General features: G+C 36.3%; 1 protein-coding gene across 1 annotated transcript in view; it reads left to right on the top strand.

Annotated features, from left to right (window-relative positions):
- Positions 1-9,612, top strand: part of LOC145991856 (uncharacterized) — a 40,507-nt gene extending 30,895 nt beyond the window's left edge. Inside the window, exons 12-15 of the mRNA XM_083127896.1 lie at positions 1,250-1,300; positions 3,083-3,106; positions 5,966-6,004; positions 9,569-9,612. Of these exons, the coding sequence (XP_082984022.1) occupies positions 1,250-1,300; positions 3,083-3,106; positions 5,966-6,004; positions 9,569-9,612 (158 nt within the window). The remainder of the gene's footprint in view (positions 1-1,249; positions 1,301-3,082; positions 3,107-5,965; positions 6,005-9,568) is intronic.
- Positions 9,613-12,711: the final 3,099 nt, after the last annotated feature.

The raw sequence follows: 12,711 nt of genomic DNA, 5'->3' as shown, positions 1-12,711 counted from the left end.
GTTTCACAGTAGCTGTCGCTGTTTACAGTTTGGTAGTGGAAAGCCAGTCCACCAGCAAAATTCCATCTTCATCCCAGAAAACTGTACCCATTTGCATCTTGGGAGTGAGAGTCGGTCGATGTTCTCTATCTTGGTTGTAACGGCGCAACAATTCTCTGCACATGTCCACTCGCTGTTGTTTCTGCTGATCCGTCAGATCGCGAGGCACCCACTGAGCACAAATTTTCCTCATTTGTAGATCCTCATGAATGATTGCATGCAGAGTTGCTCGCCCAAAACCAGTTTCACATTGCAGTTGCTCAATTGTTACACGTCGATCTCCCATAATCAAGTTGGAAACACTTTGGATTGCTGCTGGGCTACGCGTTGACCTTAGGCGACCACTGCTGACAACTTTGTCCACACTTTCGTCTCCCCGTTTGAAATTTTGAACCCACTGAAACACTGTACTCCGTGAAGGCGCTGACCCACCACAAATAGCCACAAGTCGGCTATAAATTTCGGATGCCGAAAAGCCCTCTTTAAACGTAGTCCACCTCTGACCACGAGAATCACCTTCCATTTCGTAGCTTGTCCACGTATTCACTCACACCCGTTCACGTTATGTATAAGTCAGCAATTCTCTGGTAGTGGCGCTAGCAGACCCATCTTGTGGTGGAATGTAGAACTATGTCCGACCGTTAAGCAAACCGAAGTTCGCTTGGCAGATGTTATTTGCAACAACGCAGTGTTGCCAGTCCAATTCATTTTCGAACGAGTATAATATAAATACTACAGCATTTGATTGTATTATTTTCTAAGAGCAATAAGCAGAACATGTTGAAGATTAAAACTTATAATTATAGTTGGCTAAAAAAGTGAATTTATATTGTTTCATGTACAATAATATTTCCACAACATGATTTCATTCCATAATTAAACGAACAGTGCATATTAACTAATTTTTAATTGAAATATTTTGAACACGATTTTGTGTAGATAATGTTTTCTTTAGGGTATGATTTCAGTAGGTTTGGTTATTTATACGTATGCCAAAACAATCCAAAATTCAGGAAAAATTAAATTGTTTAATTGGAAGAACCAGCGTCCTATAATCTCGTAACAAACCGTATACAATCAACTATTTTCATCTGGCGCGGGGCCCCCGGCCCCTCCCTAGGGCCGGCTCCTACTGCAGGTAACATTATAATAACATGATGCATGGGAACATGTGTTCTTATTAACGAACGATTTTGTTTCTACCATGCAGGACCTTACAGGGAATATCATTATCCTCGTGAGCAGACACCAGAGCAACAATGTAAGTGACGATCGCCTTCCCTGGTTTATTATTAAGTAAGTAAGTAATAAGTAACTGAAACAACTCAAGCTCTCAAAACAGAAAAATTGTCTTGCGAACATGAAAAATTAGGAATTGTACATAGAAGGTCTTAAAAATTCAAGATGTTGCCGAGTCCAGACCTTTCGAGACGAGAGGCAGCATTTCACATAAAAAATTTCTTTAATATGCCTCTTATTTAAACAAACCTCCACAGTAGTTATCTTACTTTGCTTTATCGTAATTTATCAAAGTTAATTCATTACCGGCAACAATTAACCTGTGCAGCGCGGTTGCATACGTTCGTGATAGTTTTCCTCTTGCGTTCAAGGTTTGGCTGGACCTTTAGCCGACGCGAGTCAAGTCGTTTTCGAAATTTCGTCTCCTTTCGGAAATCCGCTATCACATTCTAAAATCTCAAAAATTACATGTGCTTAGAATTCCTTCTATAGCATTCACGTAAATATTCGTGTTTCCTTTCGCCGTTGTCCAGATACTGACAATAGTTTCGTAGCTACGTAAGTGTCTTATTTACGTGAATGCTCTAGATGGAAATCTAAGCAGATGTATTTTTTAAGATTTTGGAATGTCGTAGCGGTTTCCCCAAGGAAGAGGAAATTTCGAAAACGGCTTCGCTCGCATCAACCAAAAGAGCAGCCAAGTCTTAAGGGAAATTGTTCGAATACTGGCCTCTGTAATATAATTAAGCCTTGTTTTCATATTAAAAACACTAACTTGCTGACCAAGGCAGTTTATTACGATATAAAAACACTTAACATGTAACGTTTCAACCCTGTGACAGGGTCTCCATCAGACGAAGAACTAAACTAGAGACAATTTAGTTTACTTTAGTTGACAAGTTAACTAAAAATCTAGTTTAGTTCTTCGTCTGAGGAAGACCCTGATACAGAGTTGAAACGTTACATGTTAAGTGTTTTTATATCTTAAAAAACATTCGTCAGCAACTTAGTGTTTTTACTAGCTTATATACGTATGTGGTGACACTCAAGGTGAGATCAAATCAGGTGTTTACAACTCGAAACGAAATTGGGAAAAAGACAGCTCTTGATGCACAACAGAGGAGAGTAAACTATAGCGAAGACCATCCATATTAGCAATTACTGTAAGTTTGAAATAGTCTGTTATAAGCCCGTTTATTTCTGTATATCAGTATAGTCATAGAGAACATCAGGCCCAGAGAGGGAGCTTGTCAACAATTCTCTGACTTTCTCTAAAATTCCTACGTTTTCATGTATCTGCCAGCCCTTTTCAAAAAGTTAATGTAGGTCTCTTATTTATGTTATTTCTTTGCACGTATGTCACTTTTGAGGGTTCTTAATTGTGATATTTATTTCTTCACACGTATATCACTTATATGGTCTGTTATTTATCAAGGATAAAAAAGATAACTGCAGATAAGATTATGTCTACCATGACTAACAAGAGCCCATATAAGTGACATACGTGTCAATGAAGAAGTACCATGAATAAGATACCATACAAATAATATACGTGAAAGAACTTTGTACCATACGAATTGCATTTAATAACTGACAAAATGTTGGTTTATTTTCCAAGATTATGTCTGTTATTAAATACTATTCATATGGTACAAAGTTCTATCACGTTTATTATTTGTATGGTATCTTATTCATGGTACTTATTCATTGACACGTATGTCACTTATATGGGCTCTTACTCATAGTATTATTTCTTCGACATACATCACATGTGAAAAATATTTCTTATATTTTTTCTTTCCAGATGTGAAGTATGGAAAAATGCTAGGTAATTTTTGTATCTTATATATAACGCAAAAGCTTAAAATGAAAATTACAGCTTTCTCGAAAATAAGTTTTCCCTAAGTTCAGTAGGATTACAAACCTTCGTTACCTCCCTATGTGCAATCCAATTTTCAAAATCTTGAAACAAAAAAAATGTAAACCTACGACAAAAATAATTTTGCACAAACGACGGGTTTATGTTATGAACTAATTTAATTACAATATAACACTATTTTACACAACAGTAGGTTTATAACATGAATTTTTAATTTTATTACAATATAAAATTATTTTATAAACTAATGGGCTTATGTTAACCATTCAGCTCGAATCTAAAGTGTCTTCGATTTATAAAGAACACCATTATTTGGGAGACTAAAGCTTACTGAAAAAAAGTGCGTATTAAATTTGACTATATACGGCACTTAGAGTTAAGTACCCGTTAGAACTTCGATGAGAAAAGATATTTTCGATACGTCATTTCAAATTCTAAAACCTTTCATCTGTTTTAGAATTCTATGTAGGTCATTCAAGCCAATTTTCGTGTAGTTTGTTTCCGCTGATGTCTGGAATATCTGATATACAAAATAGGCTTACTGTGACACAAAGTTAATAAAGATGTCTAAACTACAGTTAAAGTATCGTGGCTAATTTTCCATAGAGAAGTTCTTTAAAATAGCTTTCATCACCTAAAGTTACCACCGGAAATATTTCATGAACAACAATAAATATTGAAAACCTGTTTTCGCAGATATATAGAGGGGGTCATGAAATTAGTGGACACAGTACGTTCAACTACGTAATTTTCAACACAAACTTAGAATTTTTTTTAATGGAAACTACATTTTATTTTCAGCTCATTTGAAAGTACGGGAAAATTCATTAAGAATGGTGTTTGTTACATTGCAATACGTCAAGTAATTTCTCAAGTAATTGTAACCTGAAGTTGAGCATGAAGGCTCATCCTCCACTATGCCTGTCGGCAGAGCCGATCGCAAATGCCGTCGCGCATACAGCCTGCACGCATGTGTTGGATTTTTCCTACACTCGCCATAGATAAGTATCATCCCGGCCTTTTCAGAGTCTGAAAATACTATTTTCTCAACAAGAGTTCTGACGTAAGTACACTGTCTAACCGTCTTGTTAATTAGTGCACTTTGTTACGCTCTTGCTTTATTTGATAAATTTGATAAATCAATTCGAAGGAAAAAATGTATAAGCTGCAAAGTTTAAAAGTTGAAAACTGCCATGACCAAACGAGAAGAGTTGATTGTTCCAATGTACTAAACATTATGACGTAAATAAATGAACGCCAATTTATACATATTTTTTGTATGCTGGGCATAAACAGCCACCTGTGAAGCTGTAAGTCCAATAAAACTTCGTAGCGTTGAGTTGATTTATACTTTTTAATTAACAATTATTTGTTAACTCAGAAAGATGTATCAGAACCTTTAAGATAATTTGTCAAAATTTACTTATGTACAAACTACACATTTTATTGTAACCCGCAGTTGTTGGAACATAACAACTTTCCTAAGCACAACGCATAGTTTGCAGAAGAGTAACATGTTTGTTAAAATACACGAATGGTTCAAAAGGGGAATCAACTTGTGAGAATGTTTGTTTCAAGCGTCAACTTCAGGTTACAATTACTTGAGAACAATTTGATGTATTACAATGTAACATACGCCATTCTTAATGAATTTTTCCGTACTTTAAAATGAGCGGAAAATAAAATGGGGTTTGCATAAAAAAACTAAGTTTGTGTTCAAAATCGTACTTCCTTACGTAGTTGAACGTATTGTGTCCACTAATTTCATGAGCCCCTCTCATACCTGTATATCTGCGAAAACAGGTTTTCAATATTTATTGTTGTTCACAAAATATTTCCGGTGGTAATTTTAAGTGACTCACCCTGTATATATGTATACCACAGGCCAAAATGTAAAGCTGCAAGGTTGAGAGGAGATTTCGTACCTAGTTGACGCTTTCGCCGTAGATGACTCTCCCTGCTCTCCTCTTCAGAGACCTCTTTCGCGATATCCGAGAACTACGTCCAAGCTGTTAACCTGACTGGTCTTAGCTGTTCTATGAAACTTCCCGTTCTGTTTAAAAATTCGACGGTTGTAACTTGAAATTAAATTGAAAGTGTGGCACATGTGAAAAACAATAGGCTTTTCCGCCTCTTTAAAATCCATTCACTCATTGATTTGGTACGGGTAAGTTGAAAAGTTATGTTCCAAGGTACGCCATGGAAGCATAAGGGGGATTTATGAAAATTTCAGCCATTTGTGAAAGTGATGTGATCAGCACCACGCTTTGGCCGGCTCTAACACATTCATTAGATACTGGGTGAACCCTAGAGCCTCTCCAAGCAGTCACATAGCTGAAAAACTTCCCTCCTGAAATCTTCCACTCCGGGAATCGAACCCGGGTTTCCCGCATGTCAGTCAGGCGTGATATAGTGCGCGAAATTGACAAGAGGGCAATGTCACAGTGGGGTAGAGCCCATCTTCACACCGTGTGGCGACGCCCTTATATCAAAGTATATAAATCCTTTAATTTTAAAAATGACACACTTATCTGCAACCAACCATAGAATTATTAAATAACTTTTAAAATATCAAAATGACAAATTATACTTTTTTTAGGGCTGGAAGAAATATTTATGTAATATTTATTGTTTATTTTTTATCTCTTTTAATATGTCCTAACCAAATTATACTACTTTCCTAAATTTGTCATAGTGGAATAATGTCTGGAGAGGGAAATGTTACTTGCAGGTTTTCAAATTTCATTTTCAGGTTATATTGTAGTATCACAAAAACATTATTGCTAGATTTTGTTTTTCCTATTTCAGTTGGGTCACCAAACCAGATGCTTCACATGCGGCCAAATAGTAAGTAAATTGTAATTCGTTTACATTAAAGTTGGAATTCAAGTTGTGTTGCTCTACATTCAAGTACTTGCAATGAATATTTTGTTAATGACTATAGTTCTGCCATCTGTGAATTTAAAAATAAGAAATCGTATTTAAGCTTTGCAAACGTAACATTAAATCATGTTTACACAGAGTGTGAAATTAGTTGATTTTGTTTGTTTTACTTCGCTTTTCTGCCACCGTTGGTTAATCGCGAAGAGGAGGATGAGTGATGATATGATGAAATTGATGAAGGGGTGAAGGGGCACTCATAAACAGCAATACCCAAGCCTGGATTCGAGTTCGGAAATCCTGGCGCCGTAGCGCAATGTGAATGACATTAAACCGCCTCCATTTACACTTCATTGAATATTGTGTCATAAATTGCATAACCCTGTACGGTAGGAAATAATATAAGTAGTTTATTTTTTTGTTCGTTGCTGCAATTATAATATCATTGCAGACATATTTCTTATTGCCTAAAATATTTGGCTTGTATAGCATGATTGATTCCTGTTTGCGAAACTGATATTATTATTGCAAATACAGGGTGATTCAGAAGTCTGTCTGGTAGTGCTAAACTAGTTGCCGATATAACGACAAACTCATTCTTTTTAGTTATCTTCGCTGGAAATCGATACAATTATTTTGATCATATTTGTGAATAGTATTTCTACTTTCAGTTAAAATGTAAACAATAATGTAGTCAATATATCACGATTATCTAAATTTCCATACAAAATATATTATCGTTGAACCATGTAGTCTCTAGCGTGTGGTTTGAGCGATGTACTCAGACAACTAAATTATTTGTGTTTACTTCTCAAAATCTCTTAACTAATGCGCTACTGAGAGAGGGAAGTTTTGGAAGAGTGTATACTACAGGCCCGTACCCAGGATTTTTTTTTTTTTTTGAGGTGGAGCCAGACCCATAGGCAAATTTTCATAAATTTTCTCTGATATTATACACTGTGTGTGTATGTGTATGTATATATATATATATATATATGTATGTTGGGGAGGAGTGTATGGGAGAGGGTGGTTAGAGAAATTTGCTCATTTTGCTACGAAATGTTGAAGAACAGCATTTTCTAACCTGTATGTATACTACTACGTGGCAAATATTTGCAGTTGACCCTGACATTTGTTTCTGTCAGAGAGCGAAAAGAAAATTTGTATGATACGGGTAGACTACATGTATGCATAATACAAACAATTCAAATAGCCTACGAAAAGCAACATATGTGTGTGAGGTTGGTAGATAAGGGTTCACACCCACTTTGCAAAGTCCTTGACTTTTCCAGGTATTTTACATAACTGTGTAATGATTTAACATGCTAAAAATATAAGTGTTACACTCCAACTTTGTAAGTTAATCAAATGAATCACGTTTGTTGAACCATTTTGAAAATAAATGAAAGAACCTTTTTATAAGCAATATTACCCAAAAAGGAAGATTGTTGGGAAGATAAAACGAAACCTGTTTCCGGTTACAAATTCTGCCAAACAAAAATCATTTAATTCTCCTGACTTTTCCAGGTTTTGAAAGCTTTCTTAAAAAAAATCATTTGTTTCCAATGACCTCAGTCCTAGCCTTGTTTTCCTGACTCCTCCAGTTGTGAAGGATTTTGGTGTCAGTGCGAACTCTGGAAATAAATTATCTGAAGGGAACGGCTAAGTGACTTCACCCTGGCAGTGTGTCTGCTGGCATAATATTGTCTCTATGGTGTATTTTCGCTTTTAGAATCTTATTCGACACTAAAAATGAATGCCAGTGGCAACCAAAGAGCTATTAAATAAGATTGCATACATGTGGGATAAAAATGCCATTTTCAACGGCTCATAGGATCAAATTTTTTGGCCTTGATGTCCTCTGCACACTGTGAAAGTTGTCTGCTGTACGGTCACACCACTGTGTACAGTGTATTTATGTTCAAGACAATTACAAATAAGAAAAGTTGCAGTAAAACAGATTAACAGAATTTCGTAAATAATAATGTACTTAATTTATTGAGTGTTTTGGACAAATAACAATATATGCTAAAAGTGTTTCAGACAATTTCTTGCCCCAAAAATCTAGCAACTATTCTGCTGTGAAGTGGATTCTCCTATTTACATAATATTAATTAACCCTAAGCCATTGAGTGGCAGAATGGACATCAGTTGCAGAAAACCCCTGATGTTGGAGAAAGAAAACAAAGTTTTTTATCCTTCTGTTCAGTGGTGGCGAAAAGGGATCACATACCTTGCGGTGGGGGTGGAGAGCTAAATGCCCCTTATATGGTTGGTTTTGTCTTGCGGTCATTGAGGAACCTTTCTTCCATAATGTAAAGAATATAGAAAATTCCCCTCTATTCTAATTATGTGAAACATTAGTGACACTGTAATAGAAGAAACCATTCAACAATCAAGTGGTGTTGTTGAGTGTCAAACAACTGTTTTTGACTCACAAAAGGTTCAGACAATTTTAACAATGTACACAGTATTCTACAGAAAGTCTTACATAACCAGTACAATGTCTGTAGTGGCGCAAGTGTATTTCTTCCATTCTAGTAGTGTCCGAGCAGAGACGAAAAAGTCGGGACATGGATTAAAAGGAATGGACTGTCCCGACTAAATCGGAACGTCTGCTAGCCTTGCATCAATTGTTATAGAACTAAAATAGCCCAATATTGCAGACTACAGACTTCTAGAGCCTGCCTCTGTCCAGAAACAACATATTCATTTGCGCTAGGACAAAATCGAAATTAATGCAAAATGTGAAAAACCTTCAACGTATTTTTTTTAGGTTTTTATACGTTCATATTAAAAAATTTCATGGCTTGAAGGGGAGGCATGGCCCCCCTGCTCCCCTTGGGTACAGACCTGGTATACTATACTATCTTGTTGTTATTGAAGTTCACTAAAGTTTAGTTTCATGACATAAATTATAATCTGCCTAGATCTCCTTTAGTTTATTCCTTCCTGAATATGTGAAAAGTCTCAATGAGGAATAAAATTGTGACCATTTTGTATTTCAATATGTGTCGTCGAAAAATTGTCTCAATTACGTATTTGCAATGACACTCTCTGGCGTACGGAAGGGGAAGCTGATAAAACTACAGCTCCTCCCGAAATTTTGAAAACAACAAAATTTTCAAATGAAAGTAGAAAATAACTCGGTTAAAACCAAAGTAGAAATGCACCCCCCCCTATAACTTGGCTTTTAAAACGTAGGTTAAAAATAATAATTACGAAACACTTTATAGTGTATTTCATCCCCCTCCTTAGAACGCATATGATATCCAACTTTACAATTCCATCCCTCCCCGAAAAGTAATCCTGCCTACGCTACTGTCACTATTAAATAGAATTATAAAACAATTTTTGCCACTAGATGGCACATTCGACTATTAATACTCCATACATGTAAGTTTTAATTATCTTTTAAGAAAAGAAATACCGAAACTCTAGAAAAATAGTCAGAATCTTAATTTTGTTAAATGAAAGATATCTTAACTAACGAAAAATGATACTAAAAGCTTTTATATTGTCTATTTGCAGAACCCGGTTCCAATCATGGCTATATGAGATTCTATACAGGTTAGTTCCTATCAAATCTTGACAATCATTGAGCTCAAAAACCTGGTCTCCAAATCTAAAAACGTCGACATTATTAGAATGGTAGTAAATGTGAAAATAATGCATGATACCTTTAAGAGTGTAAAGTTTGGTGCTAGCAGCATGCATTAACTACCGATTTTCGCGACACGTTAGAAGCTGGATGTGCCAGACAGACCCGTCCAGACTCTAGACTCTATTCCAAATGTACAATTCTGGAGAGTATCTTCGAGATCGATATATCGAAAAGAGCTAGGTATGATATGCCAATATTGAACGATATTAAAGTTCTGATTCTGTTCTTGCGGATCAGTATCATAAAATTCACCGCTGGGTATCAGAAATAAACGAGGATAGCTCAAAAATTAGTTCCAACATCGTGAGGACTATTAGAGAGCTACTTGGAAGAAATAGCAGCGCCGATGGTGCTCTACACGTCTCCTAGCGATTGGCCGCTCAGTAGCTCTCGCCCCTGAATGTTTCTTTGCGCAACAGAGCAGTAGCAGTAATAATATCTAACATTATGATAAAAAAAGTAACAGTAGATTCAAAGTTAGACTTCTAATTAATACTGAATTAGTATTTGATATAAGAATCATCATGAAGATATGAATTGAAAAAAAAACTCATGTGTAAATTGTCGAACGGTAAATTGTCCATTGCAATCCTTTAGTTTGTAAAAATAAATATTGTTATGTTATTAAACTTCCGCCATATATTTATATTTCAGGTTGAAACAGATGACAGTCGAAATTAATAATATAATATAAATTGTACACTTACTGAAATAAAGCATTGAGGACTTGTTATTGTTGAGTTATTTTTCTGTTAATCAGCAATTATCGTATATACATAAAGCTAATATTTGTCCTTTATTATTAGTGTTATTATTTAGAATGTTCTTCAGGGTTCGAACCCCCAATCCCCTCTCGGGACGAGCATCAATTTTCTCATGCAAAGGTGACATTTTCATATGTTTTTCTACGAAAGAATATAAAGTTAATAAATTTTTAAAAAAACATCCATCAAACGGTTAATTTTGATGCATAACAGCAAAATATATACTTGTTTTATTGTTTCAAAGTGCGAAAAAACTGGATAAAAAAAGAGAAACATTAATCCATATGAAATGAATTCGTCTAAGCATTAAAATTGGATCGACCTACGTACATCGTAAAAGTTATTCCATAAAAATCTACGTTTTCTCCCATTCGAAAACGATGTGATGAAGGACTGTGACGACGGTGGTTTATTGTGGAATATATCTACCCTTGACTCTTGGAATAACTTAAAATATACGAAAATATTTTAGAACGTGGTACTTCTAATTAAAGTGCAAAACATTACCTCCTCAACAAAACTTCTGGCACGACACTGAGTTTTAATTGACACATGCATGTTTCTATTTACATGCAATATTATCAGCAAATTGCATCGACTCCCACCCAAAAAGTGTAATTCGCATACGTGTCATTTTCTGATTTTGAATTTTTTTCATATTTGGCGCCACTTTTCTGCCTCTTTAGCTCCCCCGTAGCATCGTGGTTAGAGGCGTCTTGTGAACGCATGCAGTGCATGCTGCGCATGCGTCTATTGTGGGGAAAAAAACAGCTTGCTCTGCGACGACATTAATGAGCATTTCTACATTCTAACTTCTTCATATAGGAGAAGTATTTATTGTACACCCAACGGCGAAAGAAACAGTAGGCCAATGGTCTACCACAATGTGATGACAATGAATTGAAATAAGGAAGGAAATTAGCAGAGAACAATGCCTGCTTCGAACCAATATAGTCTCATTCCTTAAAACAACGCAGGGTGTAGAATAAAAATGTAATAAAATTAGCGATGGTCAATTTGCCTACCATTATTTTTGCCGTTGACTGTAAACGAGAGCGCTTGAACTAAGCTTATATATATTACATTTCTTGGATCTGAAGTGTAAGAAAGTAATAATTCTTTTCCCACTATTGACGCATACGTCACTTCAGATCCAAGAAATGTAATATAAGCTTAGTTCAGCGCTCTCGTGTAAAATAAATAATTCTCCTATATGAAGAAATTAGAATGTAGAAATGTTCATGAATGTTGTCGCAGAGCAAGCTATCCTTTTTCCCACAATTGACGCATGCGCAGCATGCACCGCATGCGTTCAGGAGACGCCTCTGTGGTTAGCATTAGCGCCAGTGGTCCCTGGTTCGATCTCTGGAATGAGCTTCATAATATCGGTGTTGATCCAACAACGTGAGGACTAGAGTCCTGCAAGAAGAGAATTTCGCTCGAGCGCCAAATAGTTTGCACGTACTACGTCAGATAGCGTAAGGAATCGAGAGCTTCTTTGTTCGAGCGAATAACGCTCGAACAGAAAAAACGAGCGGTGTAAACTCAAAACCCGGTAGTACACGTATAACCGTAATTTGTCTGTGGTAGTGAGCCGTCGCATATGGATCATGAGGTGGAAGACACAGTCAAATTGAAACTTAAATAAACGTAACCGTTATCTCCATGTTAAAATGGTCGCTCTGAAAGTTTACTCGAAAGCCAGAAAACAGCGGCGATGGGACTCCATGTGCTGACCACGCGTGCGCTCTGCAGACCTTGGCGTTCAGAGAACTGCTACTGCACTCGTTAGTCTAATCGTGACGACGACGATGAAAGGACACACTCGCAAATTTCACCAACCGTCGCTGGTTAATTCAAAAGACCAGCACTCAACGCTCTCGCTGGTCCTACCAGAAGTAAATAAACATTTCTTAACAGTAGGACAGGTGAGTATATGCAATCCTTTAGGTATATTTCGAGCCTACCGGATTGCGTAGTGGTAAGCCTGTTGCCTTGTGAGCAAAGGGTCCACATGACTTGATACTTATTGGAAGAATATAGTTGTTCAAATCCCATTTTGTAAACTGTAGGTTCGGTATTGTGTATACTATCTGGTAGCATCACTCAGCTATCTGTATATAAATGTACAGGGTGTTCCGTTCAAACCTCCCACATTTCAATTCATCATTGCTGAAAGGTTATGAAACGCAATGGAATACGAGTGGTACTAGACGAAAGAGAAACTCAAAGCATGTTATTGCATG

Source organism: Lepisma saccharinum, chromosome 8, assembly GCF_977018435.1.
Source record: "Lepisma saccharinum chromosome 8, izLepSacc3.1, whole genome shotgun sequence".
Lineage (NCBI taxonomy): Eukaryota > Metazoa > Arthropoda > Insecta > Zygentoma > Lepismatidae > Lepisma > Lepisma saccharinum.
The sequence above is the reverse complement of the archived record's forward strand: the minus strand, read 5'-3'. Positions and strand labels throughout refer to the sequence as shown.